At 37.1% G+C, this 24,854-nt stretch overlaps 1 protein-coding gene across 13 annotated transcripts in view; it reads right to left on the reverse strand.

Annotated features, from left to right (window-relative positions):
• Positions 1-24,854, reverse strand: part of LOC106057400 (rap1 GTPase-activating protein 1-like) — a 508,422-nt gene that overhangs the window by 103,426 nt on the left and 380,142 nt on the right. For 2 of the 13 annotated variants that reach the window (XM_056007687.1, XM_056007685.1), the window contains exon 2: positions 22,513-22,835. The exons of 10 other annotated variants lie outside the window; for them this stretch is intronic. In XM_056007687.1, coding sequence (XP_055863662.1) covers positions 22,513-22,610 — 98 coding nt within the window. In that variant the 5' untranslated portion in view covers positions 22,611-22,835. The remainder of the gene's footprint in view (positions 1-22,512; positions 22,836-24,854) is intronic. One more of the 13 variants, XM_056007686.1, reaches the window with a different exon arrangement.

Below are 24,854 nucleotides of genomic sequence, written 5' to 3' on the forward strand. Positions count from 1 at the left end.
TCAGTTCCCCATTCAATTGTTCCATCAGTTCCCCATTCAATTGTTCTATTTTGTCCATGCCATTTTTTAATCTTCTCTTATACTGTGTTTTATTGCTTAAAAAGTCTTTTGAACTGAATTAAAACCGGATCTTCAAAATCCAAATGTAAACGGACAAAAGATTAGAAGATTAATGCGCGTTCATTTCAAGTTCGGGTATGAAGATCTCTTCATGACCAACACAAAAAAAAATGGGCATTAAAAAATAAAAGTTGGCAAATAGAATTGGGAATAAATGTTTAGAAAAATATTATACGTGTACAGTCCAATGTGTTAATCACTCCATACTAGATCTAAGTATGCTGCATAGTTAAATTGTTTTCCTGACTTCTAAAAAAAACGTCCAACAGAACTCTGATGCTTCTTATATAAAGCAACCCAGAACAGCTCTTGTAAGTCTCAGTAACAACAACAAAGAAACTGTTTTGAAATAGATCACATTTAAATGGAAAGGAAAAAAAGCAGACATATTGTTCGAAGATGGCAAAATGAATCAACAATTGAAAATTCCTCTCCACTCGGAAGAAATGAAGAAGATAATAGAGAAAAGAATAAGCCAGAAATGGACCAGCTCTCATTCAATTTCAAAACAACAACAACATAAAATAGTTCGTCTAAGAATCGGACATATCAGATAATAGCCCTTGGGGAGTGCCACCAGAGAATCCAACCATGTCCTTCAAACTGGCACTCTCTACCAAAATGCCAGAACAAGACACCGACGCCAATCTCTCTGCCAGCATGTAGAAAAAAAACACTGCTCGGTTCATCTCAGATCTAGGACTACTCATCTGAACACTCCAACACTAAAACTACAGACCTAGGACTACCCATCTGAATACTCCAGCATTAAAACTACAGATCTGTGACTACCCATCTGAACACTCCAAAATTAAAACTACAGATCTAGGACTACTCATCTGAACACTCCAACACTAAAACTACAGTCCTTGGACAACTCATCTGAACACTCCAACACTAAAACTACAGACCTTGGACAACTCATCTGAACACTCCAACACTAAAACTACAGACCTAGGACTACCCATCTGAATACTCCAGCATTAAAACTACAGATCTAGGACTACCCATCTGAACACTCCAACACTAAAACTACAGATCTTGGACTACTCATCTGAACAATTCAACATTAAAACTACAAACGAAGAAGTCCAGTATAAACTTCTGTGTGAATTTTGAATATTTGCCACTACAAAGACGGTACCAAACCATTTCATTGTTCAGAACAGGGGACCAGAGTTCAAAGTTTGGACAATAAAAAAAAAAGAATTAAGAAAAAAGACGAAGCATTAGTAAATAGCCAGTCAATTGAAAGAGTGTCTGGACGACTGGAGACATATGAGGTCGTGGACTGTTCGGAATTAAATTTAGTCCGAGAGATGGGTGGAATGTAAAGTAACACAAACTGTGAACTTTCTGGCAGGAAACGTTTCGGAACGTTCAACATGTCAGCTTTAAGAGATTTCAAGAATTTTAAAACGTTTTTTTTTTTGTAAATTTCAAAATATTTAAATATTTTAAAATGGTAAAATAGTTTAAGATACAAAACAATATCAATGATACATTTCATTTACTTTGGTAACATAGTTCATGTATCTTTGTTTTAATATGATAATGATATGTCACTGTGTTTGTAGATAAGATACTGGCTCAAATAAAAATCTGAAAAATCTTTCGGTATAGTTTAGTAACAACATTGTTTTTCAATATTAAAATAACATTTCATCAGCTCATAAATAGTATTAGAAAAACCAATCAAAAACCAAACCAGGCTTTGAATATTAAATATTTCTTCCGTTGATTTGGAAATATTCAAGAATAAGTAATCCTTACTTTTACCAGCAAAGAAAAGGACACAAATAAGGTCATAGATATGTGCATAGAACTTGAAGGTTATCAAGAGAGATCAATGGGTGGATATTGTAGATGAATTTTGTTTGTACATACATTACTATAAGAATGTTAAGCAGCAACCAATCGGCTTTTCGTCTCAACCACGAAAGTCAACTAAAACAATCGAATAATTTAAACCCAGAATAATAATTCAGATCAGATTCTAGCATAGATTGTTGAGGCTCAGTGCTTATTATAAATTGAGAGCCCAGTTGGGTTTCGGCCCAAGCAGCAGAGAGTTTCTGTTGAGCGATTTCCGGCAATCTGAGATGGATTATTTAAACAGAAGAACTGGGCTGAAAAAAGGAGTACTATACATGAAATCGCGAGGCTCCTTAGGTCCAATACAGATGGATATCATCTCGTCAAGCAAGCTGCTGTTTATCCGCCACACTGACCATTAGATCAACGTATTAATGTGAACACAGAAAGGTCGCCATGACCGTCTGTTGCTCCAGCAGACGAGATCGTTCATTTGTATTTAATCTTGAATCGTAAAACAACAGATTGCGTTTTAAGACTTTGTTTCTCGACGTAAACAAAACTAATCTTTACAATTTCTTTGACATTTTCAGCCACCGTTTTCTGAATGCCTCACTTTCAGTATCAGAGTGATATTTGTTGACAATACTGGAACCGGAAGTGAGTGTTTAGCGAGATGGCGAAGTTTTCACAAGATTTAAACTTCGTGCATTTTTAACTATCTGGCTCGGCTGGTAATGAATGCCATGGGCGGAGAGAGATTACACTGATATATTAATGAGAGGCAAAGAGCATGTACGACATTTCTACAAACTTGTTAGATGGACATTAACTGGTCTTGCAACCAGGGCCACCCTGTGATACCTAGGGCCTAGGGAATTAGATGGCCCCAGATAAAATTTAAAAAAGTACAAAGAAACAGCGAAAAAAAAAAATTACGCAATTTATTAAAAACCTGTCGACAAATAACTGAAATTCAGATACAGCAATTAGAGACAGAGACACTGTAAACATAGAGTCATAGTAGAGACAGAGTTAGACTAGTAAACATAGTGTCATAGTAAAGACAGAGTTACAATAGTAAACATAGTGTCATAGTAGAGACAGAGTTAGACTAGTAAACATAGAGTCATAGTAGAGACAGAGTTACACTAGTAAACATAGAGTCATAGTAGAGACATAGTTACACTAGTAAACATAGAGTCAGAGTAGAGACAGAGTTACAATAGTAAACATAGAGTCATAGTAGAGACAGAGTTACAATAGTAAACATAGATTCATAGTAGAGACACAGTTACACTAGTAAACATAGAGTCATAGTAGAGACACAGTTACACTAGTAAACATAGAGTCATAGTAGAGACAGAGTTACAATAGTAAACATAGAGTCATAGTAGAGACAGAGTTACAATAGTAAACATAGATTCATAGTAGAGACAGAGTTAGACTAGTAAACATAGAGTCATAGTAGAGACAGAGTTAGACTAGTAAACATAGAGTCATAGTAGAGACACAGTTACACTAGTAAACATAGAGTCATAGTAGAGACAGAGTTACACTAGTAAACATAGAGTCATAGTAGAGACAGAGTTACAATAGTAAACATAGATTCATAGTAGAGACAGAGTTAGACTAGTAAACATAGAGTCATAGTAGAGACAGAGTTAGACTAGTAAACATAGAGTCATAGTAGAGACAGAGTTAGACTAGTAAACATAGAGTCATAGTAGAGACAGAGTTAGACTAGTAAACATAGAGTCATAGTAGAGACAGAGTTACAATAGTAAACATAGAGTCATAGTAAAGACAGAGTTACAATAGTAAACATAGAGTCATAGTAGAGACAGAGTTAGACTAGTAAACATAATGTCATATTATCTTATTTCAGTTTCGTAAACAAAACGTCATTTGTTTAAATGTGAAGAAAAGTAGGTAGAGAACATATTACTGTATAGCAAATAAAAGACTCACGCACGACGCACACGCACACACAAACAAACATAGACACACACACATAGACATACATTAATTCGTTTATTTAAGTAGATTTATGGTTAGGCAAACTGCGTGACAGGCAGCAAGAAGGGGACGCCCTTATTGCAGATATATCAATTGCCAGAACTGGATACATTATCCTTTAATGTACTTATAGTCTCGTGTACGTCTCACAAAGTTTGAATACGTCCATTAGAGTTATGAAACTTGCAGCTTTAAACGAACAACAACAAAATTGCTACACATTTTATAATCTTCTGACCAAACCATGTCTGCTCTTTTACTGCCGCCATGCGTAGAATATGAACGTTGGGGTTGGCCATGATTAAGAATAAGGACAGACGCATTGACCAGCACTGTTCTGCGACGGAGAATAAGGACAGACGCATTGACCAGCACTGTTCTGCGACGGAGAATAAGATCTGTGATAAGCGCATTGACCAAGACAGCTCTAACAGCCTCTGAGATGATCATTGACCAAGACGGCTCTGACAGCCTCTGAAATGGATACAGACCAAGACAGCTCTGACAGCCTCTGAGATGGACATTACAATCCTTGAGATAGACAGTGTATCTAAACAAAAACACAAAAAGAAGCTCATTGGAGAAAGAGCTAAAGAAGAATGTGACCAGATGAACATGCGGCCCAGGGTTGTAGCTAGAGAAAAACTGCGCCCCTTGATTTAAAATTAACATTTTTAATTAACGTCCTCCCGCGATTCACCCTCTTGGTTGTATCTCTAAGCGTTTTGTCTACCAACTATAGCAGACTATTCAAGAAAATAGTTTTTAAGTTACACAATGTCTCGACCTCACACACCACCCCCTCGAGGCCACACCTATGCGTGAGAGCTACCACAATGACTAAAAATACAATCAATGCGTAAAGGTCTTCAATAATTGACTAGCCGGCATGCGGGCCAAAGAAATGGGTTCAACCTGACGCAACAGGCGGCTATCCCATCATGCGCTGGTTTATAAAAATGTCAAACCCATTTCACGAACTCTGGCTATCTCTTCCTCTAGACACGTAGGAGGCAATAAGGTAGAGAAAGAAAAGGCGTTGTCCTTTGAATGGTACGAAGTGGGCGTGTCAGCTCTGAGATAAGTTTGAAATCTACATTACAATGGACAGCTTATGCCTTCTTTACTGCTCTTAGGTTCGCAGCCTTGACTCTAAAAATGAGAATTGGAATTTATTTCTAAGATAATAATCTGAAAAGTGTTATGTTTTGAAAAAAAATTTAAACTGGGAAAAAGTTTTATTTTTAAACTACATTTTTTAAATGCCTCAAAGGATAATAATTCGGACAAAAAAATATTACAGTCATGAGCCGATAGGCTGTCGAGTTTTTCATTATCAGAAAACATTCGTAACACAAACATTGTTCACATGTTTTCCTTCTACTCTGAGTTATATTTAATAGTGATGAACAAAAAACTTATCATAAATATAATAAATCAAAAAAAAATTTCATTCATTCCTACGATTTCAAAATATATAGATCTAGATATACTTCAACTTTTCATTTTAAAAAAATATAGAAAATTATGAATTAAAGATTAGCCTTCTGTTATTTCGTTTCTTAGTTCCAAGGGTGCTCGCACTACGGCTGGCGGGACATGTTCGACCCGTGACGTAATGCACTCGTCTGCTCCAAACTTCTATCCCAAGTTCAAAATGAAGCTGCAGAGATTCGGTTCCACCAGACTCGCGTGATTCGGCTCCACCAGACTCGCGTGATTCGGTTCCACCAGACTCGCGTGATTCGGTTCCACCAGACTCGCGTGATTCAGTTCCACCAGACTCGCGTGATTCGGTTCCACCAGACTCGCGTGATTCGGTTCCACCAGACTCGCGTGATTCGGTTCCACCAGACTCGCGTGATTCGGTTCCACCAGACTCACGTGATTCGGTTCCACCAGACTCGCGTGATTCGATTCGCGACAATGAGCTTGAATTCAAATGCTACCCTCCAGGCCAAGTTTGAGAACCGCTGCTCTAGTTGATTTCTTGTGTATTTATATTCCCTTGACAAATTATACATTCCAGAACAAACCCCACAAATCTGAAGATTTAAAAATGATACTGTAAGAGTACTATATTAAAAAGCATTTTTAAAAAACATTATTGTAGTTCAGATGTACCTAACTGAAATCTGGTCACCCTAGGCCGCCTCATAACACTAGAACTACGCTTGGTATGCATGCACTGTAAATAATATATAATACAATTTGTAATATTTTCAGCTTTAATCTTCTTCTCATCAATATTTCAAAAGAGTGGAATGATTCCTAGTTACATCTCCAGCAGTAAGTAAATAGTGAGCATGAATTGAAACTTTACAGAAGTAAAGGAACGACTAGGGGCAGACAACAGAGCCTTCTAGAACACACACAACACATACTTAAAACCAAACTTATATCTAAGAAAACAAAGAAAACCATTTACAAAACCATCATCAGACCTGTAGTCATATATGTAAGCGAAACTTGGACGCTGATAAAGCTACAGAAAATCAACTAAATACTTGGGGAAAAAATCCTGATACACAAATGTATGGTGCCATACAAGAGGAAACCGGATGGAGGTTTGGCATCAACCAAGAAATATATTAATTATGTGGAGACCTTTTCCAAATGTTTTTGTATGTCTATTTATTTATTCAACCCAACAACAACATTTGAGTCGAGTGCGGGAATACCCGCAGAAGCCGTGTAAAAAAAAAAAAAAGACGCAAGACAAATTACATTTTAAGATGATTATATTTTGAAAAAGATTAAAAAAAAACAACAACAACAGAGTTTTCACTGTGGCCAATTAGGTAGTTTTTTTTTTTTTCCAGGAAAATCTTTACATCGTTTCTGAAATAGCCATCCACCCAGTTTCCACCATTGACTCAAATAAATGCAAGCTAGTGGGGATGAATTGTACAAAAATATATGACTCTATGACAATGACAATTAAAATTGTTAGTTAATCTACTAACCGCGAAAGGAGATTCAGGCATTTCTGTTCTGTGTTATAACTAAAAACAGATTCATCTGGACGTATGTCAAGCCTAAGGACTAGTGTCCTGAGTTCAGTCCCTTCCCGCCGCTGTGAAACGAGGGGACGTAGCAGATTTTATTCAGAAATAACTTGCACATACGACAGAACACTTCATTAGGGAAAGTGAAACCGAATCCAGCCACATCCACATGAAGTTATGAAGTTATGAAGTCTGGGATTTTCCTTTTAGTGTGGCTAAGTGGTATAAGCCGCATGACCACCTGTCAAAGGGGCCTGAATTGTGTTTGATGAGGGCTTACATGCATGACTACCTGTCAAAGGGGCCTGAATTGTGTTTGATGAGGGCTTACATGCATGACTACCTGTCAAATGGGCCTGAATTGTGTTTGATGAGGGCTTATATGCATGACCACCAGTCAAAGGGGCCTGAATTGTGTTTGATGAGGGCCTACATGCAGCACGGAAGCCTTCCACCAGAAGCGCCATCTACTCACGTGCCATATAAAGAGATTAGACCACAGTGCCCTGAGCGTGTTGTACCATAGCCTGCTGAGCATGATAGATAAGAATGAAAGATCAGATATACACAAGTAATTTTGATAAATACATTGACAAAGTATCTATACATCCGAGCCAAAGGATGTTATTGATTCATTATCTATCTACGTATCCTGAAATATTTCGAGAGTGTTAGGGCACGATTAGGAATTTGGCGTGTTAAAGTTTTTTGTTTCATCAAAAGTGTAATAAAAGTTTTGACTTAGTGACAATGACGCGACAATACAAAAATAAGACTGGGTTTTGAAGTGTAACGAAAGAATTACTCTACATCATTCATTAGTGTCAAGTAGTTTCTGCATTGTTGGCCTTTTGACTTTTTGATTGGATTCAGTGTTTACCTTATACATCTCCACACAAGACACAGCACGGAGGTGCCTATCACTAGACAACTTATATGCATCCTTGCACGCACTCTCACACAGTGAGTCATTGATGGACGGACAAAAAGCATGAGACTGTACATGAAAAAATCAGAAACATCCGTAAAGTAACTATCAATTGAACCTAGGTATACTCCTGACAACAATCTCATTAAAAAGTATGCACTTTTAAACAAAAAGCACTACAATAATCACTACTATACCGTGAGTAATCCAAAAAAAAAAAAGTGTAAAAAGATAATTCCTCGAAACAAATCACATTTCTAATTCAGAATTTCACATTTCTAATTCACAATCAAGTCACACACACAAAAAGATCTTTGATCTAGATCTAAATAAAAACTCACTAACTCTTAGGAAAATACATTTGAAAATGACGGTCCAGCTCTCAAGGGAGAGAATCCTAGGAAAGTTACAAAAGGGAATTAATCAGATTTCGTTTTTCACGTGTGGCGCTCCTACAAACGTTGACTCGTCCAATGGTTAACGAATCCCACGCGTGCCGGGAAGTCTATTTTTAGACATTCTCACGTTCCGATTAAAGAATGTGTAATTCCCCAACACTGGTCTAATAGTAACACGCCTAGGTACAATCTCATTTCAATGACTTTTTTTTTTCAGACCAACAGTGACAGGAGGTGGAGGAGTGACAACCATGTGTACAAATTAACGCTAGTATAGAAGTAGAATACCTTTTAGGAGAGACTAGGACAGAAGCAGATTACTTATCGGGAATGACTATATAGAAGTAGAATACCTGTCTGGGAGAGACTGAGAAGTAGAATACCTGTCTGGGAGAGACTAAGACAGAAGTAGAATATCTCTTGGTAGGAGGGATGTTAAAAATGTCTCCTAAAACCTAAAGCAGTGGCCAAAAAACAATACTCGATGTACTAAGTCATATTTAGATGTATATAACCTCTTAGTATTAGACCAAAGCAAAAGGAAGGTAGAGGCTTTACAAAAGTTAGCTCTATCCCTCATTTAATAGTCTCTCTGACCGATGTCTTTAAGTTGCAATAAAAGAAAGGTCCTCAGAGGAGCGAAAGTTGTATATCGGCAACAATCACCAAAAGGCAGGCGACCCACAGGCAGACGACCCAAAGGCAGGCGACCCACAGGCAGACCCCGAATGAGATGAATAGATGATGTGGAGGCAGATCTAGAGCAGCTTAGGGTTAGGGCGTGGAGACGAAAGGCTCAAGAGACATCTGAATGAAGGAATGTGTTGAGGCAGAAGAGAACCCCCCCCCCCCCAATGGGCTGTAGCGCCACTGGGATGGATAGCATTATCTAATAAATACATTTGTTTGAGGGATGGAGGTGATGATGGGCAGTAGGTGATGCAAAGCGTCGCGTACATGAAAATTTCCAGATTGTACGTTCCATGTTGAGGCTGTAAACAAAATTCAGACACTTCAAAGCGTTCCAAAAGATTATTTAATATCAGATACCAGGAAAGGCCGAGCATGTCCTAAATGTCGTCACTCATGAGCGTCCAAACCTTGATGCCTAGTAACACAACGATAGACACGATTCATTGGACAGAATTATCTTTCAGAGAAGCCGGTGGACCAGTTCTCAGACGTTGTGCAACTAGTCTATTGAAATATAGATTCGGGCTTTTTCTGCTGGGGAAGAGAGGGGAAGTTGAGCTGCACTTGCCTGTTTTTCTGTAGGGTTACATGCCGCTAATAATGATTGGATCAGGGAAGTTGATGAACTTTTATGTTTCAAAGCAAAGTCGATAGACTGAACAAACCTGGTCGTTACAGCCAACTACCAAGTCCACCCCTCTGCCTAGCTCACTTAAACATCCTTGTACTTCTATTGACCATGGAGCTGAAAACTAATGTTGTTTGCAGTTCTTTGAAGGGCCGCAGTGACTCCCCTCCTGGTCTCCCTCTCTACGCTCACCTTCAATCCACCCTCCCCAGAACAAAAGTTAACCTAAGGAGTGAAGAGTAAATTTTGTTGATACTTTAAACCATTTTCTTTAGAATTTTCTCTAAATGTGAACTAAGTAAAGAAAAGTTGTAAGAACGCATACGATGTAGGTTTGTTAGTTAGTTAACGAAATCTGGGTTCTCTGTTGACAAGATTTAGGTTTGTCTCTTAACAAGATCTAGGTTTATCTTTAAACAACATCTAGGCATGTATGTTAACAAGATCTAAGTTGTTTTGTTAACTAGATCTAAGTTTGTCTGTTAACAAGATCTAGGTTTGTCTGTTAACTATATCTAGGTTTGTCTGTTAACTAGATCTAGGTTTGTCTGTTAACAAGATCTAGGTTTGTCTGTTAACTAGATCTAGGTTTGTCTGTTAACAAGATCTAGGTTTGTCTGTAGGGCCTGATCGTAGGGCCGGATTTAAGTATGTGGAGGCCCTGGAATTGTGTAAAACTTTACAAAAGATCCACTTAGGATTGAAAATACTTTAATCTAAAGCATGCTATATTTAGAAGAAAAAACATAGTGCTCTTGTTAATGTAATCTAATTTCCTTTTAAAAAAATATCAAGTATGCTTATTTATTTTTAATGTGTATTTTTGAAGTTTGTGGGGGGTAAGGCCCTTGGTAGACACACTGTCTTAGATCCGGAGCTGTGTTTACTTATTCAGAGAATGCTACAAGCGTTCATCAAGGGCCGTTTTAATGTTGGACACCTGCACGATTGATATGGTACAGAGAAAAAATATGGGGGAGTTTCCGTGGTGTTCTCTGCATTCGGCCTCGCTTATAAACCGAGCGTCTCGGAATACGAGCCGTTGGTAATAGCGATGTTATAATTTACATGTTCAGAGGCGTAGCTAAGTATTTGCTATCATTTGGGGGCCCGGGGAGATAGACCCCTTTAGGGGTCCCTGCATTTTGCGCAATAATTAATATCTAATGTTAAAAAACACTCATTTGGTGGCCCCCTCTCAAATGGGGGCCTGGGGGGATTTTCAAATTCTTCCCCTCCCTCCACCCACCCTAGCTACACTTCTGCATCTGTTTGGATCTTTTCCCAGACAGAAGTTTGTTCAGACATGCAGATGGAGGCTAGCTTCCACAGGCCTAGAGTTCCAAGAGTCTTGAACTCAATTCGTAGGACATTTAGGAAGAAGACAAAGATATAGCAAATAGAAATACGTGCAATGCATGACTAAACTGACATTTAAGAATCACAGCTGCCTGTTGAATCAATCATTTATTTTTGGCTGCATATGCCAAACTTATCTGGCCACCTAGGAAGGAGATAACAAAAATATGTGTCTACAAGCAGATCAGCACCATAGGAGATTTAGAGTTTCTGTCACAAGAGATACTGGCTCTGACCTAGTTTTAATAATCTGCTATCTTAATCTTATCTTATCTTATAAATTTCAGACGATAATTTACGTCGATACATGTGTCCATCTAGTCACCTACATGTTAATTAGAGACTTTAACTCAGCAAAGTCATTGATTTTCCAGTCTGATTTAATAAACCGTTTCATGCTCTAATGGAGAAGGATCACTTACAAAAATATGTCCTAGCATTTGCAATAAGAAATATGCCTTTATCTTCGTGTCATTCTGAGTAGTTTATAAGGTTGTGTTTTTGTATTTGTAAATAATGGTTTAGAGTTTTGTGTATTATTACTACACGAGGCTACTTACAAACCTTATATCAACTCACTCTGTCTGTCTGTCTGGTAAAAAGATTGTACACGTCATTTCTCCAACACCCATTCTCGAATCAAGTTAAAACATTGCACAATTATTCATTGGCATTGACAAGACATAAAAAAAAAGTCAATTAATCACTCGTAATTAATAATTTTGACTGACACCTAAAAGGAAAATTAATATTTCAGTATTCACATGTGAAGCTAAATATGTAGGATTCGGTCCCATTAGTGAAATGTACACTTAATGTCTCCCACACACGTTCTCGGATCGAATACAAACGTTCAGCAATTATTTATTGTACTGAACAAAACATGAAGGAATTTGAAAAATTAACCGATTTGTCAATTAATTATTTTCTTTGATATCGAATAATGGACTAACTTCTACATTATTGAGATATATAGTTGCAAGTGTTGCGCGTTCTTCCTCTCGGATAAGCTTTGTTTTTCTAAAAATGATTTCTTTTTAGAATTATGTCTGTGGGGCTACAGGAGTTTTTGGCTAGGAACTCTCTATTCTGATGACCTGACCCAAATCGTTCAAAAACTGATACGAAATCGATTGAACTGAAACCATCAACACCTATTAACATAATGCACGCTCTTTCTTTTCTTTTGTTTACACTTGTTGCTAAGTTACCTTTCCTACCTTACATTTCCTGCCAACTACTTAGCGGTAAAACGGGAACCGCACCCAAAACCTCCAGCTGGGCTACAGGAAAGGCCAGCGGCGTGATATTCCGGATATGTGTGTTGACAATAAGACGAGATACATATCGCTCCCAGGTAACTCAGAGACACGGGAAGAGGAGGAATATTTTCATTTAATGTAGATAAAGGTTTTCTTGAACAGAAACAAAAAAAAAATCTTAGAGAAGTGCATTACCGAGTAAGAAAGTTAGCATCCGTAAAGCAAATATTATCAGAGAAATGAAACAAGCTCTTAGGACGAGAAGATCAAATCAAAATTCGAGTTCCGAAATTAAACAAAAATGTACAATGTTGACAGCCTTTGATGTATACTTACACACAAATAACAGCGACAAACATAGCTACCAGCGACACACAGCTAGCAGCGACAAGAACACATTTTGCAGATAATATTACTTCCTAATTCCTCAATTACCTTTGATTAGCTATGAAACAAAATTTTTAGGGAGAAACTATAATATTCAACTGATGTGGCCATAACTTTGATTTGAAATGAAAGGGTATTTAATTGGCAGTGGTTTGTGTAATTTAAAACTAGTAAACACTTTCTAGGACTCCAATCTTGTCATGCATTTCTCATCTCTTTGTCTACGTCTAGAACAATACAAAAGCAACAAAACACGTAAAAAATACTTTAAAAAACACAAAAACAAAGTTAATACTAAGTGTAGCTGTTTCAATTAGTTTGGATCAGTCACATAATTAAGTTTTTTTATAGATCTAGACCAACAACAATAAATCTGTGCGGTTAGAAATAATTTTTACCAATTGTTTTAGTTTAACGCTATTTCATTCCTTTAGCTTTCTCAATGCGCTATGATCCTATCACTTGTCTGGACCAGTTGGAAAAATAGGGGGAGGGAGGGGGGTATCTGGTTGAATATTACAGTGAATTCGAACTCCTGGCTAAAGCCTCTAAGGAGGAGACGAAATTCTAACCACTCTCCGAGCCGTGACCAATAATTATCTTATACCACCACCTCAGTCAAGTACAATTTCTTTCCCATGTTCGAGATACCAAACAAAATCATTAATTACCAATACTTGATTAACTAACAGGTTACTTTAAAAAAATGATTCTTGTGTTGTCAGGCAAAAGAAATATGTGTGCAAAATGTCTGTTTGATACGACATTAGGTGTCGGAGAAATAACATGTTCAAACTTTTTACCAAACAGAGTCAGTTGATATGACCTTTGTCAGAATCATTCTACGTTCATGCTTGCTGTATTCAAGTTGGTTACAAACAGGGCATGTGTATTGGGCGTGACCCTGTGGTCGCAGGCGATCATGTCCTAAGAACATTTTGTAAAAAGGAAGGGGAGGTACATCTATGGTTGTTGGTGCCTTGTAGTTTATAGCTCAATATAAGACAGACTTTGATGTAACCAACCAAATGGGGTAAACAGATTTGTGTCTTAGCCCCCACGCTGTTAAGCCTCATATTTTCCCTCTGACTTGGCAAAATTTAGTCATTGAATAACAAGCATGACTACTTTGACCTAGGAACACGCGTAGGAAGTAATAATCTTTTTTAAAGTACCGACTGTATTTCATAAGATAAGATAAGATAAGATAAGATGCATTCAGGAATAATGATGGTGACCTATTCAAGATGATGAGTCTCAAAGCAAAATGAAAAACAAAATCAGCAACGGAGACCTATTATTTGCTGATGACTGCGCACTAAAAGCTTGCCCTGAAACAAAACGACAGAGCATCGTTAGTAACTTCTCAAAAGCATGCACGGAATCCAGCCTCACAATAAATACCAAGAAGACGCAGGTCCTCTAGCCACTAGTTCCAGGGAAAGCCTACACTGACATAAATGAACAGACAATAAATGCAATGAATAAATTCACATATCTTGGCAGTACATCTTCCCGAAATGGAAACAGATACGCTTGAGCAGACAATTTCAAATTTTGTGAAACCACTCCAGTCTTTCTCACAAGCATTTTTTCCGATAATACCCTGTAAGTCTTTTAATTCCCTTTTAATAAAAGTAGAACTAGATCTAAATCTACATAAATTACGCTAACGATTATTATAGCGTTCCAACGAATAAACCAAGTTGATCTATACAATAAACAGTCATAATAATTCTGTCAATGACCATCATCACTGTAGACTGTTGGCCATGCAAGGACACTTCTTGCTTGTGTATTGGTGAAATCAATACAGATCTAAACATCTAGTTGCTTCTCTCTCAGACTTAGACCCAGACTGATTATAGATTCCTTGTAATCAGCTTTGTTAAGATACTGAGCCGGGTCTGTTATAGGTCCTTTATTGACATCTGTAGACTCGTTAGCAAAAGCTTAATTAGAAATATTGGAGACAAAAGTAAAACAAGAAAAGAGGGGTTTACAGTGTGTGTGTGGAAATGGAGGGGGGGGGAGTAAGACGTAACAACAGAAAAACAAAAGCAATGCAATACAAAAATAAAAAGTACTGAAATTGTGTGTGGCTGTTTGTTTCTAGGCAACACCTCTCCCCCACCCTTCCCGCCAGACATTAATGTGTAACAACATATTTTGGATGAGCTTGTTCACAGAGATAATGTTTTCTTAGAGTAACATAAAAGGGGCGACAAAAATAGACTACATTCAAACTTCATTATATATATATATATTTATGTGATAAGATAAGATAATTTTTATTGGTCTAATCAAAAGGAAATTCAGTTTGACTATAATTGACAACCTCAGCGTAACTACTGTAACAATAACAATATAGATGCAAATACAACATTCACACACGAAACATATACAAACTCTCAACTAGCGCTTATCTTATATATATCTATACTATAAAGTAGAAAGTAAGGCGTATGTATATATGTGCACATGTACAGCATAGAAATTAAAACCGTTTGACAATCTTGATAAAACTTGGCAGAAATGTTCCTTGGGTGCTAACTGGAACCGTAACGTATGTATAGTAGCCCTAAAACAAACTTAAGACCTCAAAAAAAAAAAATTTCCCAACTCTATGAAAGTATTAGTATCTTATAAATCTAGGCCATGTTTACCAAAGTTTACACGAGAAAAGATTGAAAGGATCTTGATCTAATTTTAAGAACTACACTTTGCACATATAGTTTTTACTTTGACACATGAAAATTACAAAATAAAGTCTATTGATAGTTTTTACTTTGACACATGAAAATTACAAAATAAAGTCTATTGATTTCATTATTAAATAAAATTAACCTTCAAATGTGTGTTTCAAAAGCATTTTTACATAAATTCGTTCCTTATACCTGCGAATTTAGACGTCCTGACTTACATTCTTTCATTAGACAATGTATCCGAAATGTTACACATCTCTCTATTCCTAGGTCAAATACTCTAATTCAATTCTAAGATGACAGAACTTCTCTTCGCAAACATAGTTTTATACTTTAACACATAAACACACTAATTATAGTCCATTCGTTTCATATTTTAATCAAATTAACATTATTAGTTGCAGTACTCCTACGCTGTAGCTATTTCTTTTCTCATAAGATTAGCTACGGGCTATATTTACCATCACACTCTGACTAAAACCCACACATCATAAACAAAAATAAATAAGTTATTTTCTGGAGCTTTTACATTATTTTACAAGCTCAGTTTAAGCGTTATCTACACTTTGTACTTGGTACTATGTCGAAGCTTTATCTACACTTTGTACTTGGTTCTTGAAAGCAAATTCTCAACCAACTATTTAGTATCACGTCCTGTAGCGGTCTGCTCTGGGTTGTGGGCCTTGATAGCAAGACAAAATTAGTTTAAGCTTCAATTTATATCGTGTTATTTCCCTTTGATGTTGAGCGAAGCATTGATCTCTAGTTGACCTTATTGATCTAAAATCTACTCGCGATTTCAAGGCGAAGACAATTTATGAAGAGCCTGCAATGCAATATGGAGTAGTAACTCTAGCTTCTCATAAGAGCTGTATAGATCAGTGGGCTATCTTGTAAGTGACACATGTTCCTTCTTAACAGTGTTTCCCAAACTTTTTCATAAACGGAACACTTCGCACATTCTGAGTATTTAGCAGAACACTTGGCTCCTTTTTTTTAGAGTGATTTATTCCCTTCGTAGCCTACTAGTCAATTATTTCAGTAGTTCGTGGAACACCTATTTAGGCCTAGTGTTCCGTGGAACACCTATTTAGGCCTAGTGTTCCGTGGAACACCTATTTAGGCCTAGTGTTCCGTGGAACACCTATTTAGGCCTAGTGTTCCGTGGAACACCTATTTAGGCCTAGTGTTCCGTGGAACACCTATTTAGGCCTAGTGTTCCGTGGAACACCAATTTAGGCCAAGTATTCTGTGGAACACCTATTTAGGCCTAGTGTTCCATGGAACACCAATTTAGGCCTAGTGTTCCGTGGAACACCTATTTAGGCCTAGTGTTCCGTGGAACACCAATTTAGGCCTAGTGTTCCATGGAACACCTATTTAGGCCTAGTGTTCCGTGGAACACAGTTTGGGACACACTGCTCCATAATATAAGATGAGTAGCCGGAAATATGACCTGATGGCCCTTGTAGATGTATATCACTCTATTAGTGCAGTACAAAACATAATCGTGTAAGTGCAACTAATGCGTGATTGCAAAATGCTCAACACTTTGTTTTAGATGTCGGCTATATGGAATATTAATGTCATAGTCATCTTTGACTAACACTTTGAACTTGTGTGGGTTCATGTGTTCATCAAATCGTGCGTGTTAATTAGTGAGTCAAACTCAGTCTTTGGTTTGAATCTCTATTACATGCTCTAATGGCACTAAGAAAGAGTAGAACTACTTGCTGCATGACTTTGTCCTGGGTTAGTGACATGTAGGAAGAAGAGTGTATCGTGTAGATCTAGTTTTATTCAATTAGTTTTGCGAGTCTCTGTAAAGGCGGAGCAAAAACATGTCTAAAAATGGGTGGACACAAAATGTGGACACGCCTTAGAATCTAAGATCCAGATAAAGTTTTAAAAATAAATTAGCTCGGCTTATTAACAAGTTTGTTCGTGGCAAAGCCAGGTAATTGAAAGGCTTATCGTGGCCTTGAGGGGGGAGAAACGGTACTAAAATAGAAGTAAAAACAAATATGACAAAGTATTTCTAGGGGTGAGCACTCTTATCACATCTGGGTGAAGGGGAGAAGCGGGTATTCTCCATTTAATATAGATCAAATATACCAGTCTGTGGATATAACCAGAGCTTTATTTCCACTTTATAGATCAAATATACCAGTCTGTGGATATGACCAGAGCTTTATTTCCACTTTATAGATCAAATATAACATGCATCTATGGAACATCGAGCGTACACCAGAGAATAATAGTACGTCTACCAAATATATAACCAATACACATCTCTGTGCACTGGAGATTCTCACTACATAACAAAATTGAAAGAGATAATATCATTAACGTAATGAAAAAGAATTGAAATCTAATTTAAACAGTATCTCAAAGCGTGGCAGTTGATCTTTGTATGAAGTCTCCATTCTTACCGCGAGTTAGTTGCCCATTTCTTTTCAAATGTTTCCAGAAGTAATGTGAACGCCTGATGCTTCCTTCATTGCGAGTTAAAAACGGAAATTTGATTTTGCAGTGCGAACAAGTGCACACACACACACACACACAAATAAAATAAATGATTACACTTTAAAAAAAATAATTTTTAGCTTATCAATACATTCTTTAATCCGAACACCGGTCTCACCGAAATGTTATCTATATAGCTTTTCCGCCGTATATGAAAATCTCTAATAGTACAAGTAATAGAGAATGTTAACATTTAGAATGACATGAGAATAATAGTACGAATATGCATGTGATAATCAAAACCGAAAAATACAACTTTTATATAGAAAAGTAATAGGGACTGGTTCAATAAATAGGTAGATAAAAGTATATACAAAGTATTGTAGAAGAATTTAATGAAGAATCTATTTCTTTAGCGGAAGATTGGAAACAGTGCCACAGTTTTTAAAAACAATAATAACGGCTTTGGGTGTGGGGGGGGGGGCTTTAATGTGAACTAAGAAGATATTTTGTAAAACATGCATGCGCATGAAAAGACTTTAAAAAAAAAACATTTGTAATGATCGATTTCTAACGACTGTAAAATATATATTTTTATAAAATGAGATTTCAAATGATTTTTAAAAGAGAAATTGCGACAAAGGATGAATAGGAAAATAGCGTGCCTTATTTAATTTTGAAAACTACATACAAGATTTTTAAAAAAATATGCGCATGGACAGGCAGACCACGCAGTGCTACAATGCTAATAGCAACATTTCTCTTTTCGAGGCCGCTAGAAACATGATTGAAGTTCGACTACCGTAGAAATGAATTGCAAGCAAAATAATGAAGGAGTTACAGCCCTTGCATTCAACAAAACATTCACAGTCGTCTCGCATATATAGATTCTAATACATCAAAAAGAGAGGGGAGGTGACTGGAGCTGTCAGTGCAGGCTATTCTATCAAGAATTGGTGTGATGGACAGATGTTAAAAATGAGAAAGACACTTGTATAATAATTCAGAATTAAAGTCAATGTAATAATTCCATATACTTTACATTCCAACAAAAGAGAAATGAAAATAAAAATAAAATTAACATATCATTAATATAAACAATAATCTCAAAATTACTACAAATTTTCAGGATTTAGATTTTAAATAAAGTTTGCGAAAGAGGTCTCTCTACAGTGAAACATAGGTGTCTCATCAAAATATGACTCTACAGTCAACCAAAGCCGAAGTTCAAATATAGTGCTATGTGACCAGCACAATGACTAAAGGCCCTTACTTTCCCTACTGAATGTCAAGTTCCCAATACAGTTGGATTGTCCGAAGGGCGCCCTAAAACACAAGGAGTTCAAAATGCCAGTCCTCACTAGGATTTAAACTGGAACTCATGCGAATTACAAGTCAGCCATCACACCCCTTGATCAAACATGTAAACATATAAATATACTTAGTTACAATCCATTTAGTTCTGTCAATGTTGTATCTCCCAATCTCTGTTCGCTGTTTATGTACTTTTCATTTTCAGTTCTAATTGAGATTCATTGGTTTCTCTTACATTGGAAATTGTTTTGTATTTTATTCGAACAGAGATCACATCCACAGTGTTCTAACCAAGGTACGAGAAGATTCAGATATCAGCGCGGTTACTGTGTGCAAGTAGGAGGCTGTGGGCGAGCCTGTGTGCTTGTGTCTGTGTTATTCTCCAGTGTGTGTGTGTGAGTACAACAGATGGCTCCCTGGATTAGACTGCTATCAAGACTTGTGCGTGGAGACGCTAAGTTTGTTCTGAACTCGTTCATTGATACTGAGACCAACCCTGTCATGTGACCAACTCTGTCATGTGACCAACCCTGTCATGTGACCAACCACACAGTTTAATTTATTGGTTTTTTTTTTACAAAGCTTCTATCAACTCACTTTGTGTGTCTGGTAGGCTACACGTCATTTCTCCCACTTTCCATTCTCGGATTAACTTAACATTTTGAACAATTATAAATTGTTTCCAACAAAGAATGAATCAATCAATTAATTAACCAATTAATAAACTAATTATTAATTGGTAATTAATTATTTTAGTTTATTTATTGATTAAGGGAAATAAATCTTAAGAGTACTTAAAGATAGGGGGCGCGATGGCTGAGTGGTTAAGCTCTTGGCTTCCGAACCTAAGGTCTAGGGTTCGAACATCGGTGAAGACTGGGATTTTGAATTTCTGGATTTTTAGGGCGCCCCTGAGTCCACCCAACTCTACCTGACTTCTTAAGTAAGGAAAGTAAAGGCGGTTGGTCGTTGTGCTGGCCACATGACACCCTGCTCGTTAGCCATTGGCCATAGAAACAGAGGACCTTAACATACTCTGCCCCATAGATAGCAGGGTCTGAAAGGGAAACTTTATTTTTACTGAAAGATATGGCTATAATTATACAGTTATTCCTCTTAAACAAGCTTTGTTTTTAAAAAAAGTATTTTAATATTTTGTTTTATTTGATATATAAAACAAGCATTTTTCGCGTTAATTTTCTTTCACAATACTTGTACAGCGGTCAGAGATTCAACAATGAGCTTCGTTAACTGTACCTGCTTAGTTTTTATTTAACATTAATAAATATGTATGGTTGGTTATAATTATTAATTTCTCATGTTTCCACGAGGACAGACCCCCCCCCCCATGTTATATGTTACAGCGTTGATCTAGTTAAGTAGCTAAAAGAAATGGAATCAGAGTGGTTCAGGACGTTTGTTTATAGTGTAGTATGAAATGAGACGACGAAACAAACACACAGACAACCGTCTTTAGAGCTTGGGTTCGAATCCACCTCCAAACTATATGCCGGTTAAAGCTTTCTTTTTGCTCGTCTGGGATAAGTCTCCGCGTTTACAACGACTTAATAATGTCTCAGACTGCGACCCTGAAGTTAGAAATAACGTAACAAGCCTTCCTCCCAATACATAACGATACATTCTTCACTAACTCCACTACAGACATTCTTTATCGACTTCTTATCTTATATAATACAGACGTTGCTTCAAAAAAGAAGATAATTACGTCCTACGCGTCATGCATTTAGTCATGCATATTAAATATGAAAGACCTAAAAATACGTTCAACCATTATGTTAGACCTTTTACTTTTTTGTTTTCTTAGCGTGGCTTGCTTGCACTAAGACGATATCTTTTACTTTGAGCGTTTGCTCTTAGAGAGTGTTAGCATACAGCAACGCGAGGCTTGACTTTCCATTAGTGAGCGCTGGGGGAGACTTCCGACTCAGAAATCTAGTCATTTAACTCAGCTTCCAGCAGCAACGCCAGGACGTGAACGTGTTCCCAGGCGATGTCCACACCGACAACTCCAGTGGAAGAAAGAAATCACATTTAAGCTTTCCCGGAACAACCCAATTGATCAAAAGTGCCCTTGGAGTGGGAGACCGGAAGTCCAATAACCAAATTTAATCAAGTATCATAATTTTGTTTTGTATCAATTTCTCCTTTACAAAGTGAATGAATATCTATTAAATTCTTGAAATACTTCAATATTGCAAGGAGTCATCTCACAATCAAGTTCTTCTATTATAGTCCAGACAAGACTGTGCGCAACATGTATGTAAGCGTCTATTTTTGTTAATTCAATTCACTACTGAATACAAAGAAACATTTGAATCGTGTGAGGGAATATCCCTGCTCAAAATAGACAAATTTAATTTTGAAATGATTTTATTATGAAAAATAGTAGGCCCTAAAGCAGTTTAAAAAAGATTTTTTTCCCCAAAGATGTACATAAATTGCTCCAGCCAGTGTTAAACCCATGAAGACTTTACAAGCTAATACTTACTAATAGGAGCAATCGTTAAAACATAATGCGTGTCTAATCTATGTACTGAACTGGAACTAAGGAAAACAACCAAACTGGCAATTTATGTCCCAATGTTTGTTTTCAACATTCGTCTATACATAGTATACATTGTCAATAATTTCTCTGTGGTGGTCGAGAGGCTAAGTACGCTTGAACTTGGCTTGGCTACGAGCAGAGTTGTGCTTACTGAACGCCTAAAGGCAGCATACCTGCTCCCAGATACCCCTTCCCCCAACTGGTCCACAAATAAGATTGGACCATAACGCTCTGAGCATGCTATAAGCATGAAAGTAGCGCTATATAAAAGCAATAACTTATATTCTTCAAAGTAAACGAAATCAAGGTTCCCTTGTCAGACCTCGCCATCTATAGGGCAAGTCATTTTCCTTGGCAAACAGTTCACGAGAGTGTCATGTGACCTGCTGAACGACCAACCGCCTTTACTTTTCCCCAATTAATGCCAGTTACCCATTAGAGCTGGGAGCACTCAAGAGACGCCCTAAAGATCCCGAAATTCAAAACCCCAGTTTTCACTTGGATTCGAACCCGGGACTCCCGGTTCAGAAGCCAGACACCTTACCCCTCAGCCACCGATCCTCCAAACAAAAAACAACATTTGATATATTTCTTCTTCGTTAACCACTGTTGACTATAGACAGATGAGAGTTTAATAAAGACAGATGAGAGTTTAATAAAGACAGATGAGACTTCAATGTCTGAATGGTCATCATTTATCAGAATGTAAATATATGTTTTGATGGAAGTACTTTTAAGTTTACAGATTCATGTCTTGATGGCCATAGTTGAACTGTTGGAACTAAATCTAAACATGTATGAGCTAATAAGACTATTGAACTATATAATGAATATTTTCACTTACCTATGCAAATCAATCACGTCGTGTTCAGGCGCGGGGTGCATGTGGAACCTCTTCCTCCACATGGCCTCCATGTTTCGGAAAAACATATCCGCCGTCATCAGTTTAATGACTTACAAACAAACAGGTCGCAAGGGAGTTACACATTCAACCCAAGAAATGCCAAAAGTAATAACAGAAGTAAAATCCTCAAAAGTATTTCTCTTAAATGAAATTGTAAAGGTGATCAATGATATAATGTCTGGCGCGATCCGTTAGCAGTAGGCCTACTGTGTGGTTCAATTCTTTAACAATATATTGCAAACAAAGGCACTGAGAAGAACTATCTTTTGTCAAAAGTCAAATAGTATTGTAAAAAAAAAAGAATCATTATTATTAAAAGCATAAAAGTCAGTTGATCTTATAATAGCGACCAAATATTACCGGATCTTGGCAGCCAATTATTAGATGTAGTCAGTAGAATAAAGGAAACTTAGTAGCTAGAAGTAGAGGAGAGTCAACACAAGGGAGGTAAATGATGAAATCATTTTGTTGACGAGGAAGCGAAACAAAACTGGAGAGAAAATAAATGGTCAGAGATCTAGTTAATTAAACCCAGCCTTATGACAGATGGTGTCACGTGTTTTGAGGCTGTAGATATAGATATACTGTGGGATTGATAGAGTTACACATCCAGGTAAGCGACACTTTCATTTGTCAAAGGGGGAGAGAGGGTGGGGAGAGGGGTGGGATAGAGGGGGGGAAGGTGTAGTGAAGGTGAAGGCCATTCGTCTTGGATGACAACTTTTAAATCTGTTCTTTACGTTGATCGTCAGAGATACTGAAGTACTGTCGCAGCATATGGCGTTGTAAGGAATAGACGCGAAGAGAGAGAGCGGTGTAAGAGAGAGTACAAACTTGAGAGAGGAGAGAAGTATTCAAAGACTCAGCAGTGAGAGCGTCTTGAATTGAGAGGAAAAATATGATCAAAGAAGTAAAATGTAAAAAAAAAAAATATGCTTTTTTTAAACCCAAGCTTATAAGGGAAAGAACCACTAAATTACTGCCATTTTTCTCCATACAGCAATATTTATTTACCTTTTATTCTATTTAAAGAAAAAGATACAACCCAATGCCGTGGATAATGGCCCAGTAGGGTCCATGTAACTACAGATCAGACTTGCCTTCAGCGGAGTCCCAAGCCTGAATCCCCAATACTGGGGAACAAACAAGAAACAGGAAGCTCCAGCCAAGAATCTGCTACCCAAGCAAAACAAAAAGAAGCAATGATGCCAACATAGCGCGTCCTTAGAAACAGCACACAAACTAGTATGGTAAGAGTGAGTGAGAGAGTTGGTGAATGAGTGAAAGAGTGAATTAAGAATTTTAAAAAACTTGGTAGAGTTTCTTTCCTGGAGTAAAAGAAACTAAAAAAAAGAGTATGCGTGTGTGTATGCGCGTATATAGAGAGAGAGAGTGAGAGAGAGAGAGACAGAGAACGAGACAGTTGTTTGAGACAGAATCTCCTCATAATTAATTATTATCATCCATGCATAACATATGAGTTTATTGAGTTAGAGCCACATTATTCTCACGAGTTCAAGTACGCGGGACATTGAAGATAGAGATCTGATGACATTTCAATAAGAAAGAACAAAAAGGTGCACCTTCCCGTAAGCTATCTTAAGGTTTCGTGCCCACCCATTCAATAATTTAGCCTCGAGGTAAACATACACATCTGATTGAATTCATTTTAACAGATGTGTTTTTTAGTCAATGGATTGCGAACTTGTGATGTCAAATGTTATCGATTATTTAGTGAACATGGAATTCGTATAGTTTGAATTTATAACTTGTCTCATATGTTGAATTTTTAAACTATGGACTACCTATAGGGATCTTTAACAATTACACTTAAACTGCGCTCATTATTATTTTCTGAACTGAAGAAGATGCCTTATATATTTATATATGGCCTCCTTCAGTCGCGAAACGACTATGTATCTTCTCATGGAAATGAGATGAATGCCTGCGCATTATATATATACATCTACAAAAACCTTTTCAAAAAGTAGAAATAATTTCTTGATCCCTTGCTTTTTTTTTATCCACCATGCAAACTAAGAAGGCTAAGATATGACCTAAACTAAGAAGGCTAAGATATGACCTAAACTAAGAAGGCTAAGATATGACCTAAACTAAGAAGGCTAAGATATGACCTAAACTAAGAAGGCTAAGATATGACCTAAACTAAGAAGGCTAAGATATGACCTAAACTAAGAAGGCTAAGATATGACCTAAACTAAGAAGGCTAAGATATGACCTAAACTAAGAAGGCTAAGATATGACCTAAACTAAGAAGGCTA

This window comes from Biomphalaria glabrata, chromosome 13 (genome assembly GCF_947242115.1).
Source record: "Biomphalaria glabrata chromosome 13, xgBioGlab47.1, whole genome shotgun sequence".
NCBI lineage: Eukaryota > Metazoa > Mollusca > Gastropoda > Planorbidae > Biomphalaria > Biomphalaria glabrata.